General features: G+C 40.9%; 1 protein-coding gene across 1 annotated transcript in view; it reads left to right on the top strand.

Annotated features, from left to right (window-relative positions):
* The window catches only part of LOC140949861 (dynein axonemal heavy chain 8-like), a 66,769-nt gene that overhangs the window by 28,011 nt on the left and 18,758 nt on the right, over positions 1-20,000 (top strand). Inside the window, exons 35-63 of the mRNA XM_073399005.1 lie at positions 1-38; positions 1,115-1,367; positions 2,053-2,151; positions 2,597-2,784; positions 3,514-3,600; positions 3,776-3,883; positions 4,204-4,338; positions 4,704-4,865; positions 5,569-5,815; positions 6,298-6,539; positions 7,255-7,395; positions 7,775-8,009; positions 8,808-8,950; positions 9,382-9,516; positions 10,293-10,415; positions 10,593-10,806; positions 11,673-11,779; positions 12,049-12,335; positions 13,111-13,180; positions 13,287-13,409; positions 13,489-13,619; positions 14,314-14,467; positions 14,720-14,884; positions 16,005-16,231; positions 17,412-17,634; positions 18,210-18,311; positions 18,383-18,457; positions 18,900-19,067; positions 19,689-19,817. The exon at positions 1-38 is cut by the window's left edge and continues 187 nt beyond it. Of these exons, the coding sequence (XP_073255106.1) occupies positions 1-38; positions 1,115-1,367; positions 2,053-2,151; positions 2,597-2,784; positions 3,514-3,600; positions 3,776-3,883; positions 4,204-4,338; positions 4,704-4,865; positions 5,569-5,815; positions 6,298-6,539; positions 7,255-7,395; positions 7,775-8,009; positions 8,808-8,950; positions 9,382-9,516; positions 10,293-10,415; positions 10,593-10,806; positions 11,673-11,779; positions 12,049-12,335; positions 13,111-13,180; positions 13,287-13,409; positions 13,489-13,619; positions 14,314-14,467; positions 14,720-14,884; positions 16,005-16,231; positions 17,412-17,634; positions 18,210-18,311; positions 18,383-18,457; positions 18,900-19,067; positions 19,689-19,817 (4,511 nt within the window). The remainder of the gene's footprint in view (positions 39-1,114; positions 1,368-2,052; positions 2,152-2,596; positions 2,785-3,513; positions 3,601-3,775; positions 3,884-4,203; positions 4,339-4,703; positions 4,866-5,568; positions 5,816-6,297; positions 6,540-7,254; positions 7,396-7,774; positions 8,010-8,807; positions 8,951-9,381; positions 9,517-10,292; positions 10,416-10,592; positions 10,807-11,672; positions 11,780-12,048; positions 12,336-13,110; positions 13,181-13,286; positions 13,410-13,488; positions 13,620-14,313; positions 14,468-14,719; positions 14,885-16,004; positions 16,232-17,411; positions 17,635-18,209; positions 18,312-18,382; positions 18,458-18,899; positions 19,068-19,688; positions 19,818-20,000) is intronic.

The raw sequence follows: 20,000 nt of genomic DNA, 5'->3' as shown, positions 1-20,000 counted from the left end.
CTATTCACGTGCATCAGAGAGATATTTTCGATGACCTCGTAAGTTAAAATGAGAGTTAACTGTCATCCCCTGCATTAGCCATCATATCTAAACTATATACGCAAGAATGTTGACTTAATCTTCTCAGGTCTTGTTTTAAAATTCTTAGTCTCTTTAAAAAAAAAAAAAACAGTTGTGTTGTGACTGTTGGTTATATTATGGCATGTCGGAATACAATTCTGTTGTGCCAGTTTTTAATTTGCATATTTTTTATTGATAGGCCAATTTCGACTTTCTTCAAGCCTTTGTTTCAAAGTGGGGCTAAGTGAGAAGCCATTGATATGAAAATGAATTTTTATTCTCAGGCAAATAAACTCATTTTCACAACAAAGGTTTTGTTCTTGCCTTGTTTTGAAAGTGGGAGTTTTTGGAACTTGGAAATGGCCTATTTCAACAAGGAAGACTGCCGTCTCCATCTGTTATTGCCTTCTGAGATTGATAGGGGATTTAAATCTAAAACTAGTAATAACCAAAGTTTACAGAGTGCAGGCGACAACAATCTAAGGTCAAAACGATTTTGCTCCATTGCTATGTGTTGCGCAAGTTTTACGTGACAGATAGTATACATACGCGTGATCTGATTACGAGTAAGAGAGGGTCCAAATGCGCGTGATGTGAAAGTGCAACTGCAACGCATGTATAATAACAACCTGGGCCGGGTTGTTCGAATCGGGGTTAAGATAACCCAGGGTAGGTGCGAAATTTGATCTCAAATATGAGAGCTTAAAAAGCAAATTCAGTGTAATTCTCTTTGCCTACAATTTGATGATTGGATACTCTACAAAGAATACAGAAAATTATCCCAGAGAGTGCTTTTGATAACAAGAAAAAGAAACCCGGGTTAAAATTTAACCCCAGATTAGCGTTAACCGGCGTTCGAACAACTGGGCCCTGGAGATTAGGATTGCGGGCTCCTCTTGTCGCCTGCAACAATGTGCTATACAAAGTAATTTCACCCACATCACCCTCAGCCAGGGAAAGAGAAAAGAAGTTCATAACCTGACAAATGAATTTCTGATTTTATTAAGAAAGATATCAATATGTTTTTAAATTTGTCTTTCCTTTTGACGCACAGGTCAAGATGCACATCCGCTCAGTTACAGACTTTGAATGGCTAAAGCAGTCTCGTTTCTACTTTAAAGAAGACATCGATGACTGCATCATCTCGATCACGGACGTGGACTTTAGTTACCAGAACGAATTTCTGGGCTGCACAGACAGACTCGTTATCACTCCCCTCACGGACAGATGTTACATAACTCTGGCTCAGGCATTGGGCATGTCAATGGGTGGAGCACCCGCTGGACCGGCTGGTACTGGAAAGACGGGTGGGTCAAAGCACAGCTCTTCTTAAACAATAAAGGGAGCCATATCTTGCCCTTCCCTCCTTTCGTCCATTAAATCCTTATCACTGATTTCTCTTGCCTTTGTCAGGAGAGGACATTTACTATAAAACCTTACCACAGCATAGTGGCCACAGTCTCTCTAGCAGAAACGTTTTTTGGGGCTAAAGAGGTCGGACAGTAACCCATTTCTTAACAGAGTAATGCAGCAGTTTAAACTTCTAAGTCCTTGGACAAAATTCTGAGGTGTAAACATTTGAATGAAACCTCAACGGCGTTATAGAGATTTAGAGTGACGTTTACGGCAAACGGCAAACATCAGATTCAAGTTGAGAAAAACGGTCCAAAACAGCTGTTAAAGACATAACTAACGTGAAGCTACTGATTTTGGGGTAGAACGAAGTAATGAATAGTAGAGCACAAGTTAAGGGAAAGCTTGGTCACGTGGTACAAATTCACGTTTGCCGTTTGCCGTAAACTGAAAGTAGCTCCAAATCTCTCTATTGCCTCTGTTTCGCGCCATTCTTTCGAAATGAAATAATGGATTTTCAATCCTGTTAAGAGTAAGGGTGATGAGGTTCTTAGGCAATGAAAACGTGTTTCCACTCAACACAGGATTGTAAGGGAGGTATCTTCTCCTGCTTATCATTTGTTCTTCTTTCTATCCTAGAAACAACTAAAGACATGGGAAAGGCTCTTGGAAAGTACGTCGTTGTTTTTAATTGCTCTGATCAGATGGACTTCAGGGGACTTGGTCGAATTTACAAAGGTAGAAAACTGTCACAACAATAAAATTTCTGTTCACAAGAAAGACATCGTCATACCATTTTCTCTTATCGCTTGTTCTATTTTTGGGGAGCAAGTTTGGCACAGTGGTGAAAGAATTCGCCTTTCTCCAATGTGGCCCGGGTTCAAGTCCCGGTGTCGAAGCCATATCTGGGTTGAGTTTGTTGTTAGTTCTCTCCTTTGCTGCGAGAGGTTTTCCTCCGGGTATTCCGGTTTTCCCCTCTCTTCAAGAACCAACACTTCCAAATTCCAATTAGATCGTAAGAACTCCAAAGTGCCTCTTAAAAAAAAAACAAATTACAATGCAATTACAATACAATAACGACCAGAAGTGGTACAAATAACGCTTTTGTTAGACAAGTAAATTTATATATTGTATTGTTTATAGTAAGTTGATTTGGCCCTCTGATTCTTCCATTGTCTGACAGGCTTGGCGCAGTCTGGAAGCTGGGGCTGTTTTGATGAGTTCAATCGTATCGAGTTGCCTGTGTTATCAGTTGCCGCCCAACAAATCTACATCGTGTTAACAGCAAAAAAGGACAGAAAGAAACAGTTTATTTTCACGGATGGCGATGTGGTTGATCTCAACCCGGAATTTGGTATATTTCTTACCATGGTGAGTGATATTCATTATATAATGGATAAAGTATGAGACGAGAAGGGATGGAAAACTATTGTGTCGTAATTGTTAGATGTAATATATCAAGCATGAGATGCAGTGTTTCATCACCAGATGAAACACTGAGAAGAGAGTTGAAAATGAGACGCGCAGCGGTTTTTTTTTTGACGAACGTGGAGGTGTTTCTTCGATCTGGTGATGAAACACTGTGTCGAATGCTTGATTTTACTTCTCAAACAAAATGATTTTAGAAGGAGAAATTAAGGATGCAAAAATGAGCAGTTTTTCATCTCATTTCCAAACACTCTTTAAACTTTTTGTATTTTCTCTATGAATTATTAATGAGTTTGATAAGTAGATGTTAATCTCTAGTTCGGCTTAGAACTTTGTATCGCTTTTTCGATTTCTAGTGCCGTTTTGCAGTTTTCAGATGATTAAAACGTTTTGTGACATTCTCCCTGGACAAAATATGTTGCACCTTGCTATTGAGAGGAGCCGATAATATTCTATTCAACATAATAGCATCGGATCAGTATAACATTGTAGGTAACTGCCCTCGTGCCTTTTTCCCAAGAAATTGGTTCAAGCCGACCACGCCCATTTGATATGTCGTATCTCTTGGTTTTGAAGAAAAAGTAGACAGCCACTTCAGTGTATTAACCAACCGGATTATACGGAACTTGTACTTAACGTTTCCTTCTATGTATTACTTATCTGTTGATGTAGAATCCTGGATATGCGGGTCGCCAGGAATTGCCGGAGAATCTCAAAGTTCAGTTTCGCACAGTGGCCATGATGGTTCCTGACAGACAGGTATGAGCTGCTTGAAAACTTTCGTATTTTTGATGGTCGGCGTCTATATTAGTTTTCTTTCAATGCTTTATGACGTTTTTATTTTATGATATGTCCTGCAAAAGATTATTTGTCATTTCCTTTTTAGTGTAGTGCTTAATAGCTTCACTTGTTTATTGGATCGTATTTTTCACAGATCATTATGCGTGTCAAACTCGCTAGCTGTGGTTTTATCGAGAACGTTATTCTGGCTCAAAAGTTCTTCACACTGTACAAGCTCTGCGAAGAACAGCTCAGCAAACAGGTAAAATGTCTAAACCCCCAACCTTTACCCCACCTTTACCCCACCTTTACCCCAGGTAGACAACAAACTAGTCTCTCGTCGTACACCCCACCCTTAAGCCCAGCAGGTGGTAAACGAAAACGTCCCTTGCTGTACATCCAACATTCAGCCTAAGTAGGCAACGAAGTGCCCCCTCGCCATATACCCCACCTTCACCAAGGTAGACAACGAAGTCGTCCTTCGCCGTTCAGCCCACCTTTATCCCGCGTAGACAACGAAGTCTTCCTTCGCCGTACACCCCACCGTTTCTCTCTAACTCAGTTAAGTTTGATTTTCTCTAGGTTCATTATGACTTTGGTTTGAGGAACATCCTGTCAGTTTTGCGTACACTGGGAGCCGCCAAACGAGCCAACCCACAAGACAGCGAGAGTACCACTGTAATGAGAGTGCTAAGAGACATGAACCTCTCCAAACTGGTAAGAAACTGCTAAAAATGGGATCAAAACAGCACCACAATAGCAAATAGAGTGACTTAGCACAAACTTCCGGCGCGCAATTTACCGCATTATCATTGGTCAAGCCGATGTTTTGATTTGCCCGCGCCGTTATTATTTCCGTCAGGTTGTCTACTAAATCTGCCTAATTAGTTTCGGGTAGTTACATAACACAAGGTGAAGTAGGAGACTTGACTGTTTACAAACATTTTTTCTGTTTTTCAAATTGTAACAAGTGAAACAAAAGAATCTTTAGTTACAAGAACCAATGCGCTTCTTTTTGGCACGAGATATCAATTTCGCATTATTTTTCATGGCTGACATCATTGTTGTCTTCGATTTTTCAGGTCGATGAAGATGAACCTCTTTTCCTAAGCTTGATCAATGATTTATTCCCGGGAATTGTTCTTGACAAGGCGGGTTACCCTGAACTAGAGTCCATGATCCAGAAACACGTGGAAGAAGCAGGACTCATTTTTCACCCTCCCTGGATTCTTAAACTCATCCAAGTTAGTAAATTGTTTGTACAACCCTTTAAGACTGTGTCATTCTCAGCTTTATCTTTATTTTCTCTTCCCTTCGGATCTGTTATGTTAAGAGTAAGAAAAAAGGCGTTGTCTTTTTTGGTTTGAGCCTAACTCAAAATCAAGCTTAGATACGATCAGGAGGGGGATATTGGGGTACCCCTTTTAGAGTACACGCCCTTTCCTGTTACAGTCTGCGTGTTTCTCTGCCTTCTCATCTCTTTCGTTTCCCATAGGATATAGTATCTCCTAAGTTATGAAGGAAATGAAGAAGTGCTTTCTTTTACTCTGATTTCGCCCGCCAAAAGCACTGATTATGCGCATGAGCTTAGCTATCTCATGGGATCGCTGTGCAGTGATGACGAGTTAGAATCATATTCAAGTCGCAAGTGCGACTTAAATATTTCAACTCTCGGAGTATTCGCCTTTCCCTGATGTTAAAAAGAGGGTAAAAAACAATACGACTGGGACAATGTGATTTAAGTGACAAATGATTACCCAAATTAGGCAAACGACATTTGAAAATCGTATCTGCGTCTCTTAACTGGTCAAGACTACCCTTAAACATGCCCCTCTTCTGACCTATGATCGTATCAATTTCTAACGTTTCTGTTAACAGCAGTTTTATTTTTCTAAAATTGAAAATTTTGTTTACCAGTTTATGTTTCAATTATCTACTTTCCTCCAGTTGTATGAGACTCAGCGTGTTCGCCATGGTATGATGACCCTGGGTCCCAGTGGAGCCGGCAAGACAATGTGTATTAACATTTTAATGAAAGCCATGGGGGACTGCGGTGCTCCCCATCGGGAAATGCGCATGAATCCTAAAGCCATCACTGCGCCACAGATGTTTGGTCGCCTTGACGTAGCCACAAATGACTGGACAGACGGTATCTTCTCTACACTTTGGAGAAAGACACTCAAGGCAAAGAAAGGTTGCTACTCAGTTAACTGCTTGATACTCCGTCAGATTACCGCTGGTTTAGCCTCGATCTCAAGTAAAATGTTCACGAATACTGGCAGGGAGATGTCTGAAATTTGAAACTGAAAAAGTTAAATGTGAAAAGGTCTACTTTTCATTGGAATTTGTGAATATATTCACTCCAGATGGAGGCTAACCCTGTAAAAATGCGTGTTCAGGGCTATAATTTTTGAGCTCACGGTGAACTCGAAATTGTGGTTATTACACTTCTATTCTTTCGAGTGAAACGCACTGAGTCGTTAGTCGCATACAAATCGAAAAAGAAGTACAGGAAATCAGTCAAAGCACACAAAGACAATATTCTTAAACAATTCATTTTAAAAATTTTTGGAACATGCCTTCCAGACCCTCCTGGTAACCGTCGCACCTAGCAAACTAAATTCTGCCTATGGGCTTGTGTCTGTATTGAAATTTTTTCCCTGTCCAATGTTGTAGGAGAGCACATCTGGATCGTTCTGGATGGACCCGTGGATGCCATATGGATTGAGAACCTGAACAGTGTACTTGATGACAACAAGACCCTCACGCTAGCCAACGGTGATCGCATTCCCATGTCTCCTCAGTGTAAGGTTGTTTTTGAACCACACAACATCGATAACGCTTCTCCGGCCACAGTATCGCGTAATGGAATGGTGTACATGAGCTCATCTGTCATGGACTGGAGGCCTATAGTCAAGGTAACGATGTGCTTTCAAGTCTAAAAGAACTTTACAAACTATTAACTAGGAATTAATTGTAGAAATGTGTAGTCTTAACTGCAACGCTCCAGCATAGCGCAATTCAAAAGGTGGATGGCACTATCCACAAGATAACTTTCTACCCAGTGGACAGTGCAATTGATTTCCTTAACACTTTTCCGCTTGATAATGATTCATTCTGTACATAGTGCTTTCCAACGTTTTAGCAACTGGGGCCAGATTAAAAATAAGCGGTAACAAGGGATAACCAATATTCTGTGACCATGACATGACGTGACATGAGTCCGTGAACGAACATGAGTGTCTCCAAGAATGTACTTCCTATATGCATGGATACTGTATCCCCACGCTGTACAGGTCTTAGACTTTGTTCTCAGAAACCTTTTGGCCCTAGTTATTTAAAAGGTGCATAGTGCTATTCACTGAACAAATCTCTACCCGCTGGATAACGCAATTAGCTTCCCTAATACTTATCCCCCGGAGAGTGACTTATCCATTGGATAGCGCACCCCAAAGTTTGGAAACCCAGTGCTTGGTAAGTCCCGTGTACCATGACACTCAACTTTTCCTTGTTTTGTAAATATTCAGATTCGTTTCTAAATAAAGCGACCAATTTTCAGCCGGATGTGGGTTTCTGTAATTTTAGCGGTTACCAATAGGTCTTCTTTACCGATTCCTTTTGATGTGTTGTTAGGCGTGGCTGAACAAGAGAGAGCCACAGGAGCACGATGTACTGGAGCAGTTGTTCGAGTGCGTGTTTGATGAGGTTTACACTTACGTCAAGCAGAACCTGAATCCAAAGATGGTAGTGTTGGAGTGTAATGTCATCACACAGGTCTGTGCACTTTAATAGGCATTTGGAAATGCTCGATCGAGGAAAAAAAGGAAAATGAATTCATTTTGGATTCATATTTTTAGCAGCAAAAGAAAGAGCATAATAAAATTATGTAACTTGTAAATTGCTAGCCATATATATCCAAATGAGCGATTGCAACGACCGCCGAAAATTAGAATGATTTATATGGGAAAACAACTGTTTTAAATTATTTCCTTTATTCATTTAAGGCCTCAAATTCTCTTCAGTTCATAACAGAAAACAGTTACCCAGTTATATACGATACAGTTTATAGACGTTGAATACGTAATATACGTTTCAGCTACTCTGATCTTCCACCTATTCTAATATTCTTTTACCGTCCTCTCTTCAACTCCAGTGCCTTGACCTTCTTCAAGGTCTTATTCCAAGTAAAGAGGAGCATGGCATTCTGAGTGCCACCCATTTGAGCCGTCTGTTTGTGTTTGCTCTCATGTGGGGAGTGGGTGCCCTCCTTGAACTGGACGATCGCGCTAAGATGGAAGAATTCCTTGTTAAACACGGCAAGCTACCTTTACCTGACATAGATGAGGACAGTTTTGACACCATTTTTGAGTTTGTTGTAGATGACTGCGGTAAGTGGGCGTTATAAAAGTGTTAAGACTTTGCTTTCCAGAGGCTCAATGCGGTTTTACGGATCTTACACGGCTTTTCGCGGCGTACTCACCTCAAAAATTTGCTGCATATCCCTGATTCAATAGGGGTTACTTTGGGTATTGGGCAATTGCGCACTGGAAATGTATTGTTTGGCGGTCACTCAAGCAAATCAGTCTCAAATCATTTTAGTGAGTTCCGTCTGCTCAAATTTCCAAAGCCTAATTGCTCATGACACATTGCCAAAGCAACTTTAATTAAATCATGTATATTCAGTAACTGAGTTTCTTAAGTTTTTCAAGTTTTTATAATGAAGTGTTGTCTTTCTTTACCGTCAAAAGAATATAATGGAATTGTTCCTAAGGACAGGGAAAAAATTGGCCAATAGCTTACCGGCTATGCCAGAAAGAATTGCGGAACGCAATTTTGCTGTAGTTTTCATATCGTTTCTAAAGAGAACCTGCGGTCCGTTTCTCGAAAGTCCCGATAATTAACGGACCCGGTATGCTGTCTCCGTTTACATTAAAGATCCAGGTTACAATAGTTTTGCATCTAACATGATAAAACTGTCAGTTAATGAAACAAAATGGAGTAGTTTGCTAGTCAGGACCTGCGCTCTTATTCTTTATATTTCGATTAGAATATCTGATATCGGGCCCGTAAAGTTACCGGGACTTTCGAGAAACGGGCCCCTGGCAAATGACTGTGCGATTAATAATCTTATGCGGTTTTTAAGGAGGGTGCGAAGTTTAACCCCATTGATTTGCTTATGTTACTAGGCAACTGGGAGCATTGGAGGAACCGAGTGCAGGAGTACATCTATCCATCGGATTCCAAACCTGAATATTCCTCTATCCTAGTACCAAATGTCGACAATGTCCGAACAAGTTTCCTTATGGAGACTATTGCCAAGCAGCATAAGGTATGCTGTATAACGCGCACATGCACAAAAGGGAAACCGAGTATGATCAGCATTTTCGAACTCGGGATAAGAGCAACTAAACGAGGCTATCGTTGATTAACACTTCCAGATGTAAACTAAGAATTTTTTCCTGATTTTTTTCCCTGCACTTTCCAGTTGAAGGTGTTAGGTTTTCAGTCACGACATTTAAGCTAAATTTAAGGGAGTAATAACGGGCTTTGCTGTTGCTATGGTTGCCATGTTTTGATTTCTGTACGTAACAACAACTGATAAAATCAAGTAATGTTGTTCCTTCAATTTATCATTACATTTTAAAGGCCAAAAACTGTTGCGAACCACCTGGATACTGTAAATTTAGGTAAATGGGGTAGAAAGTTTAAGTTCTCCTCTTTAAAAAGAAAACATTCAGGAGCCCTGATCTTTGTTTGTAGGCGGTGCTGCTTATTGGCGAACAAGGTACAGCCAAGACAGTGATGATCAAAGGCTACCTGGCAAAGTACAATCCCGAAGCTCACGTGAGTAAGAGTGTGAACTTCTCCTCGGCAACCACTCCAATGCTATTCCAGGTAAGTTAGCCCTACTCAGGCAAGTCAATAGAGAGCTCAAGCAATAGCGGTTTTGAGCGACCGACGTCAACCGGAAGTGGACTATTTGCATCATTGGGCAGTAGTTTGGTTGAAGGCCTCACTTCCGGTTGACGTGCGTCGGTCAAAAACGTCTTTGCTTAAGTTTCTTACCGACCCCAGGGCCCGGTTGAATAGAGCAACTTAATATTACGAGAGAATATTCTGCAACTGTTTTCCATGTTTCTAATTATCGCTTGTACTCTCTTTGTGTCTCCTATGTTCGCTACTTCGGTTGACGTATTCTTTCCAGACTGCAGAAAGTCCTCTGGAACAAAGGGTTGCTACTTTACCTTAAGTTGCATATGTAATCGGGCCCTTGTGAGGTCCAGGTCATATTGAACAAAGGCTACTTGAAGCACGAAAACAAACTTGCGCATATATTTCGCCAAACGGACGTAATAGTAAGGTGTTTGTAAGATGCCGCAATGTTCATGACGAGCAAACAGGGACTTGAACGACTGTATAATAGTGAAACCCGTTAATACGGTTACCAATGGGTCATAAAAAATTGGCCAAAAAAAGTGGCCGTAATAACGAGGTGACCGTATTATCGAGGTAGCCGTAAGGCGGGGTTTCAATGTACTTATTTTGGGAAACAACTTCAGCGAAGAAGTGGTCGTGTCCAAGGAAATGACACGTGCCTGGTGATCAGTGTATGTGACCCACATTTTCTGATTGAATTGAAAATCTTTAACGTTGTAAAATCTCCTTATTAGCGGACCATTGAGAGCTATGTGGACAAACGAGTTGGTACAACGTACGGTCCTCCCGCTGGCCGGAAAATGACCTGCTTCATTGATGACATCAACATGCCCATAATCAATGAATGGGGTGACCAGGTTAGTTATGATGGCTGGTTTGCACAAATTCGTCATGTGCTGTGCGTTATGACGTCATTTATCATCCCTTCCTTATCGATTCTCAATATTTGAAGAGGTTGGGGGTTGACAGCCCTCCTAGCATACCTTCTCCTCTGCTGGAAACTCTAATGCAGTGTACCTTGCATTGTTACGTAGATAACCAATGAAATTGTTCGTCAAGTCATGGAACAACAAGGTTTTTACAATCTGGAGAAACCTGGCGAGTTCACGCACATTGTCGACATCCAGTTTATCGCGGCAATGATTCATCCAGGGGGAGGAAGAAATGATATTCCTGAACGATTGAAACGACAGTTTTCTATCTTTAACTGTACCTTGCCTTCAAATGCCTCTATAGATAAAATCTTCGGTAAGTTACCAGATTTACTCCAATCAAATTTTAGGTTAATAGTTTCTTCTGATTTGTTCCCTTTTCTAAAAACATTGCAGCTTTCGGCGTCCATTGTTAAATTTTCTTAAAGGTTTCAAACTGAACGCCGAAAGCTCAGTTTCAAAAACATGTTAAGCCGTGCACTCTCTCTACCTGAGATGAATTTTTATCCTGTTTACCCTCCCATGTTTCATCGTCAATTATATCTTTTTTTTTTATTTACCGCTATATTTTTTACCCTGTTAAATATGCTGCACGTTATTTTAATAGCAATAGTGAGTAGAAGAAAGGTGGAATTGCTTGAGAGCCATGATAGACTCAAACTCAAAAAAGTATTTTCTTGATGACCATGAAATACTTTTGTAAGAGACAGTTCTTGTCGAAGCGTTTACTGTCCTTAGTACCTTTGAAAGACAGAAGAAAAATTCATCGGTATGGAACGTTTTAGCAAGTACACAACATGGTGATCGCTTTACCGGTACCACATTACTTCCAGCAGGCGCTGCGTTTGACAAGAAGCCGCTCGACGCATATTCAACCTAACTCTCGTCATGACTGTCATCTCTTAAGCTTCTTTCCGGGAACTGTAAAGGATTGGAACCTAATCCCCTTTACGAAAGTTATTGAAATTTTTGTTTTTACCTTAGCTATAAGTTTTAAGTTTATCTTATATTTCTTATTGTCTCTTTTCGATGCGAAAGCGTTAAGGAGTATGTAAGAAGAAGTAGAAGCGCCGGCAGCGCCAGTCAGGAACCGGGTTCCACGAGATTCTTGTTCCTCTCTTCAAAATTGTATGATAATAACTCTCCTTTTGTTCTTTTTCTTTTTGTCTTACACCAACCAAGGTGTTATTGGTACTGGCTACTTCTGTTCGTCGCGTTTTTCGGATGAAGTTTGTAGCACTGTAGCTGAGCTCGTGACCTGTACAAGGATCCTCTGGCAGAAAACCAAGGTATGTAATCGCTGCTATTAGAATACAGCTCTCTATTTTTCCTTATTATTTTTTTAAAAAAATCTCTATGGATGTTACATGGTGCCATGCCTGCTTGGGTTTAGTATCAAAAGTCGGGTTTATATTACAGAAAACAGAGTGTAGAGGAAGCAAGGTTTTAGTTTTTTTTTTGTCAAAGCTAACAAGTCAGCCTGACGCGTATCTATTGGGGGAAAAATGGCTACTGGTACTGGCTAAATTCCGTCTCACTCACATGCCTTTTATTGTAGGTTAAGATGTTACCTACGCCTGCTAAATTTCACTATATCTTTAATCTGCGTGATCTTTCCCGCATCTGGGAAGGCATGCTGAACGTGGCCGGAGAAGAAGTTGACACGATGAAGCTTGCATTGGCACTTTGGAAACACGAGTGCACTCGAGTGATAGCCGACCGCTTTACCAACGAAGCCGACCGCAAGTGGTTTGAAAAGACCTCGACCAAAGTGATCCAAGATCATATGGAAGATGACGCGGTGAACCAGCTGTTGGATGAGCCCTACTTTGTGGACTTTCTCAGGTGACTGTCCTTATGTACGTTCGCGCCAAAATTAAAAATTCCATGCGCATGCTCTTGTGAAGAGCCATAAAAGTTAGGATACCTCGTTCCCAGTCTTCTTGGCGTTTTATGATGTGACGTCACTTCAAGCGTGATGGAAAAATTCGCGTTTGGTGCCAAGCCTCCTCTGCTCGATCACAAAGCGAACTGACCTGGGAACGAGACTGAAGCAAAATAAATAATTTTATGCGCATCCTCATCCTCGTCCCTGGACTTCCTTGGCGAGTTCTGATGATGTGACATCGCCGGCCAAGATTGATGGGAAATTTTGTCGCTCGGTTCCAAGCCTCCTCCGCTCACCCACATATCGAACTGGTTTGAGGGTTACGCTGAAGTAGACTCAGAGGACTCGCTGAAAGATGCGAATTAAAAAATTGTTTCAATAGTAGATTGAGTGGAGAATATGGAGTAGCTGAAATATCAACAGTACTTACAATGTAACCTCTTTTTTTTCTCGTCTTACTATTAGCTATCACAAAATTTAACATTTTTTTCTCTAAATGGATGTAATAAAGGTTGTTGTTGTTGTTGTTCTTGTTGAGGATAGCCTGGGATCTAGTCTAGGAAGCACAGGACGAAAATTTAATTTAGACATACAAAAAAATTTAACATCGTAATAGCCAATAAAAGAAACCATATTGTCCTTCAAAAGAGTTCGAATGGATGATTGACTAAGATGTCTGTCTCTTAATTAACGAGCTTATGAATACGTTGATCGTTTTTTTCCATGTTTCAGAGACGCTCCGGAACCAACAGGAGAAGAACCCGAAGATGCAGATTTAGAAGCTCCCAAAATCTATGAGATGGTGAACGACTGATGATGTTGAATTCATCAATTTTTTTGTGCTATAATTTCTTGACTTAAACTCTCTGGTATTTATTCAGCATTTTCCAAACTCTTCTCTGTGACAGGTACCAACGCTGGATTTTCTGAACGAGAAGCTGGGTCAATACATGTCAATGTATAATGACACCGTCAGGGGAGCACACTTGGACCTCGTGTTCTTCAAGGACGCTATGGTTCATCTGGTCAAGGCAAGTGTGTTGGTTCATCAGACAAAACAAACACGATACGTTGTCATAACAAAATTTTGTTTGTTATTTATCAATTCAGATATCTCGTATTATCCGCACGCCGTGCGGTAACGCTCTCCTCGTTGGAGTGGGTGGTTCAGGCAAGCAATCTCTTACAAGATTGGCTTCTTTTATCGCCGGATACAAGATTTTTCAAATCACCCTCTCAAGGTAATGTATCACTTATGAGTCACAGACTATAAGTTAAGGGACCTTAAGACACACCGTTTGAAATCTTCGGAGACAGGTGAATGAACAGGATTGTTGCAGTTAATTTTTTATATCAGTTAATTTTTGTTTTTCCATTGTTTTAAATTCATTAGCATACATTACCATGCCGAAAAAACAATGGAAAGATAAAAATTAACTGAAATAGAAAATTAACTGCAACAGGTTTTCTATGTATTTGTATCAGTGTTTAAGGCATAATTGTTTCATTATAAGCGCTAGCCTTAATTTTTCCGGGGTTTGAGGTCAAGTTCCCCCAACAGTGGAAACATTGTATTTAGGGTCTTTTATAGTTTGTACTCTCTCTGAATGACCTTAAAGAGCTTCTAGTCGGGGCTTATTCAGGAAAGTTTTTCACATTTAGGTATTCGTTGCTTTTTTATCATATCCTGTCAAGTGTAAGCTAGTTTCAGTTCACTATGTTTCGGTTTTACTTTCGCTTTTGTTGTATGACGGTTTTGTTCTCAAATTACATCATACTGTAGTAATTGTAATATTTCAACCGAAAACGAGGGGCTGTTGTGGGGGAGGCGGGGGGGTGGTGCTTATTCAGTTTTTCTTTCACCCAACTGTAACCTTCTGACTAAAGCTACGAAAGAAAATCAAAGTTATTTGTATTTCGTTGCTATTGATTTAGATCTTACAACGTGAGCAACTTGATGGATGACTTGAAGTATTTGTATCGAGTGGCTGGTTTCGAGGGCAATGGCATCACATTCATCTTCACTGACAATGAAATCAAGGATGAAAGTTTCCTTGAGTACCTTAATAACGTTCTTTCTTCAGGGGAGGTAAGCCGCCCAACCCTGTTAAACATACGGCTAGTACACCTCTTTATAAACGTCTTTGCACCAGTGCTTAGCAAACGTGATGAATTTTTAAGTGAAACTTTACCACGCTTAAAGCTACATCTGGTATAGTGTCTCTTCAGGAGTGAATTCTACTAATTGCTGTCTACCTTTCAGATTGGTACTGCCCCTCCTCCTTTTAAGCAACACTAATGAACCAATACATTTTTACCGTATCTTATCTTGGTGTTTCAGGTCTCCAACTTATTCGCCCGAGATGAACTGGACGAAATAACTCAAGGTTTGATTGGACCAATGAAAAAGGAGCTTCCCAGAGTACCCCCGACCAACGATAATTTGTACAACTACTTCATCTCTCGCTCCAGGAAGAACCTACACGTTGTTTTGTGTTTTTCGCCTGTAAGTATTCGTTCATTATCTTAGATACATGTATTTATTAATGCGAGTCTTTGTGTTCATTGCCGCCTCCGAGTTGTTTCCATAAGGCCCAGATCAACGTCGAACTTTTCATGTACCGAACCTAATACGTTTTTAGATCGACCCAATGATATAAGTTCGACGGTTGATTCAGACGTCGCAGATAATTAGTTTGACTTAATTCACTATCACGATGTACAATGATCTACAATGCTTACCACTCGAAATAAATTGTAGTCATTTATGTATTAGGATCGGCACATGAAACGAACTCGCTCCACAGTCGAAATTCCCATGTGGGTCACTCGATTGTAATTCATTGGTCGACCCAAATAAGATACAGTTCCACCTCTCTACAACGGCCACCTTGGGGACAGAAGAAATTGGCCTTAGTAAAGGGGTGGCCGTTGAAGAGAGGTTTTAAACAAGAGTCAATGTATGGATTTTTTGTCCGCCTGGACCAAAAAAATGTGGCCGTTGTAGAGAGGTGGCCGTTACCAGAGGTTCGACTGTATGTCGAACTCAATTGATTCAGACGTCGACCCTCTCATGTACTTAATTGAAGGGATTAGGCTCGGTACATGAAACATTCAACGTTTGAACTGGGCCTAATACGAAGCTTGAGCAGCGATGAAGTCAACGGCAACAATAACGGCAAAAAAGAGATAGGTCTATGTTCACACTATACCAGATAGCCTTTGGGCCGACTCGAAATTTACACAGGTTGGTGCTTCTGTTCACACATAAGGACGGTGATTTCGGCGCAATTTCTGTGACGGAGCGTAGCTGGTGGCGCCGAACTCTAAAGGGGAGAGTCACATATCGGATAGAAAAACGGTCGAAAAAATTGATCTGTACAATAGGGAATATTAAGTGGTCGCGCGTGATATTTTGTCGTATGTATGGACATCTATGAATTCATCTGTTTCCAGCCCCTTCAATGTGCATAACCTTTTGGGTATTATGTTTATCACGTGACAAATTAAAAGCACTATCTTTAGATGAATACGCTCTTATGTGCTAGATTTTGTATCGTGCGTCCGCACTCCCAAGTAAAGCACCCAAGATCTTAGCAACCTTACCATTTCTTTTGGCACAATAGGTGGGAGAGAAATTCCGAAACCGTTCTTTGAAGTTCCCTGGACTGATCAGCGGTTGTACAATGGACTGGTTCACCCGCTGGCCAAAGGACGCATTGATCGCAGTAGCAGATTACTTTTTGTCCAAGTTTGATATCACGTGTTCAGCAAGTATCAAGAACAGCGTAGTTCGCACCATGGGCACATTTCATGACGGGGTGGCCGAGGCTTGCGTCGAGTATTTTGAAAGGCAAGTATATTGGTTTAGTGAAAACTAGAAAGGAAATCATTAGAAAACGTTCTACAAGCATCGATACAAAGCATGTACATTCTAAAGCAGCTATTTCACGCTTTTTTCCTTTGGAAAATCAGAGCCTGGGGTTCGATGTTGTCACTTGTAATCTATATTAATCTCCTCCATTCTCTACCACCCACATCAGGGCCATTTATACGAGGAAAAATAAGACGTGTCTTTCATAAGATGCGTCTTAAATAAGACGCGAACTGGACCATTTATACCAGCATATCTCGTCTAAGACGAGAACAGCTCGTATAAATGGTTCGCGTCTTATTTCTGTTGTTGACTCGTTTTCATGTGAATGTTGCCCGTAGCAACGGCAATCCAACGTGGCGCGCCAAAAATTAACGCATGCGTACTATGCGTTCGCGTCTTATGTAAGACGCGAAGGTAATTAATACCAAGTTTTTCTCGTCTTAGATAAGACGCGTCTTATCTAAGAACAGGTGTTAAGGGCTTTCTAAAATGAGACGCGTCTTATTTTAGACGAAATGTGCCGTTTATACGGAAAGTTCGTGTCTTATTTAAGACGCGCCCTATGTAAGACGAGTCTTATTTTTCCTCGTATAAATGGCCCTATTAATTCCTTTACAGTTTACTATGTATAACCTCAGGATAGGTTTCCTTTAATGTCAATATTATTCCACGTGTTATAAAGTAATGAGTTTAGTCGAACCCCGCTCTACGGACACCCTTGTATATTACGGACTGTTTCGTTTGTCCAGACGAAAAGCTCTGTATTTTCTCTAAAATTAACCCGCTTGATACGGACAACGGACATTTTTCTGTGTCCCGAGTCACAAACTCCCATATATCGTGAACCCCGCTTTATGGACACTGGTTGCCTGTGCCGACTCCGGACTCCGACACTCAGGAATCTAGCTAAGGTTATAGGCCATTTGCATAACGGCGTCATTATACTACTACTACTACCACTACCACTACCACTACCGATACCGCTACCACTACCACTACTACCACCACCACCAGTACTACTACTACTAAAATAAAAGATGAATTCTGGTCTTAGCAGATAAAACAAGTCATTGTGCAAATGGCTTATTAACCTAGCTGCCCCTCTTGCTTAAGAGAGTGGCTAACATATGATATATGCGTCAATACTTCTCTACAGATTCCGCCGTCAAACCCACGTAACTCCTAAGTCATATCTGTCGTTTGTTGACGGCTACAAAACCATCTACGCGGAGAAGAGGTCACAGATTGGTGAGCTAGCCAACCGAATGAATACAGGTCTGGATAAACTGGTGGAAGCCAGTGCATCAGTGGCTGAACTGTCAAAAGAACTTGTGGTAAAAGAGAAAGAACTCGCTGTTGCGTCTGTGAAAGCTGACAAGGTAATGCTCATAACGAGCAACTGCCTTGATTGTAAATTTTACCCACCAATTATGAACTCTTTTAAATGTGCCCATGCAATCCAAATGAAATTGGAATTTGGAAGGGTTGGTCTTTGATTGGAAGGGGAAACCGGAGAACCTGGTGAAAACCTGTCTTAGTATGGAGAGAGAGCCAACAACAAACTCAACCCACAAATGGCGTAGACTCCGGGATTCGAACCCGGGAGAAAAGTGCTCTCACCACTGCTCCCCCTTGCTCCCCCGACCGTGGCATAAAGTTGGAATGACTCTTACGCATTCTGTGTTTGCGCAAAGACATTTGAAAAAGCAATTTGAGCGAATGTAAGTTGTGCGAAAATTACGGTATTGGAGCCTAAGAGAAAGGCAAAGCAAAGTAATAATGGCCTGGGGTTCTCATTCAGCAGTTGTGACTAGATTATAACGCGCTATCTTCAGCAGAAGTAAGTACCCAAAAATTTCGGGGTGTGGCTACGCCCAAGCACTATGCACCAGGAACGTTATTACGCAACTGATTGGAGAGTGTACAGAATAATTAACATTTTTGTTTTATTTAGGTGCTGGCGGAAGTGACGGTCAGTGCCCAAGCTGCCGAGAAAGTTAAGGCATCTGTACAGAAAGTTAAGGATAAAGCCCAAGCCATAGTGGACGAAATTGAGGTCAGGTTTAGCTTAACGGTAAATATCCACGAATTTTCTCCATGACTAACAAGGTGTGTGAACATTTCTAGGCTGACAAAGCAGTTGCGGAGAAGAAGCTATCAGCCGCTAAACCAGCTCTGGAGGAGGCAGAGGCAGCTCTTCAGGTTTTTACAAATTTTGTCCAATATTGTTTTATCGTCATCATCATCATCATCATCATCATCATCATCATCATCATCATTATTGGTAGTATTATCATTGTCATCATTATTATCATCGTCATAATCATCTTCGTTATCATCATCATTATCTTTATCATTATCATTATTATCATAATTTTTAGTACCGTTATTGTTTTTTAAAAAAAGAACCTCTCTCGCATTTCAGTTCAGGGAACTCACACACAGCGACACAATGTTGAGTGTTTTCAATTGATAGACATTTTCATACAAATCCAACTGTTGAATCTCTGATAGAATCTCTGTTTACAGAAATGCGAGAAAGGTGGATACAAAATTACAGCCTGATTCACAAACTCTTGACTATGTCCAAGTGATTTCTAATGCTTGATAAGCTGCATGTTATTTCGTATTTTGCACTCATTAGACAATTAAAGCCGCAGACATCTCGACGGTCCGAAAGCTGGCTAAGCCACCTCATCTGATCATGCGCATTATGGATTGTGTGCTGTTACTATTCAGACGAACTATTTCCCCGGTCATTTACGATGCGGAAAGGGAATGTGTGACTCCGAGTTGGGGAGAGTCGCTTAAGGTAACTATGGCAACGCCTTTGGCAAATTGAAAGCGCTATTACGGTTGATCTCAAATGGTGACCATGAGGAGTTGCTAGGCGACATCGAAAAATCAAAGTACCCCGTACTGAAGTTTTTGTCTTCACAAACACCAAACGAGGGCGAGGGTTGTTATTTCAAACCTTAGAGAAGTTATCAGTTGCTGTGTGACATACCACGAATCTCTCCCTGGTTCACCCAAGAATTTGCAAAAAGACATGGCGGACACAAATGCAGCAATCCGTTTAATAAGATGGTACATTGAAAAATCGATATGCCTATCACTTGACCTAATCTTACTGTAGATGGCTTTTGAGGACGAGAAAATGTTGAAGTTTTACCGGTTCAGATACCTTAGAGTAACCAACCCTAGCAACCATAAAAACCCCCTTTAAAGTTAGCAATGTACCGGTTCCATGAGACGCCCGAAAGAACTTTTTGCGTCATCAGACAAATGCGCTTATTACGCAAAAATACGCCCTGAAATGAACACTGATAACTTTCCGTTTAATCTTTTAGTAAAGGAGCATAATGTCAAAGCGTTAGGAAGTTACAGCGCCTTTTTTCCTCACTGTATCTAAAAGCCGTATTTTTCCGCACAGCTCATGAGCCAAGGAGGGTTTCTTCAGAATCTGGTGAATTTTCCCAAGGACACAATCAACGAGGAAGCCGTCGAATTGTTACAGCCATACCTACAGATGGAAGACTACAACCTAGCTACCGCCAAAAAGGTTTTTAACATTTCTATTTTACAAAATTGTTCCATTTCTACAAAACCGCCGCCTGACCGGACCAACACTCAAGGTCTTTTTAAAAATAACCGAGGAGAAAGTGCTGCCTTTCCAACGACATCTGCAAACGGTTAGACTTTCTAGTCTTCTCGGATAAGGACATCTGGTTCTTGTGGGACGTAA

Source organism: Porites lutea, chromosome 10 (genome assembly GCF_958299795.1).
Source record: "Porites lutea chromosome 10, jaPorLute2.1, whole genome shotgun sequence".
Taxonomy (NCBI): Eukaryota; Metazoa; Cnidaria; class Anthozoa; order Scleractinia; family Poritidae; genus Porites; species Porites lutea.
This window is presented reverse-complemented; position numbering and strand designations above follow the sequence as displayed.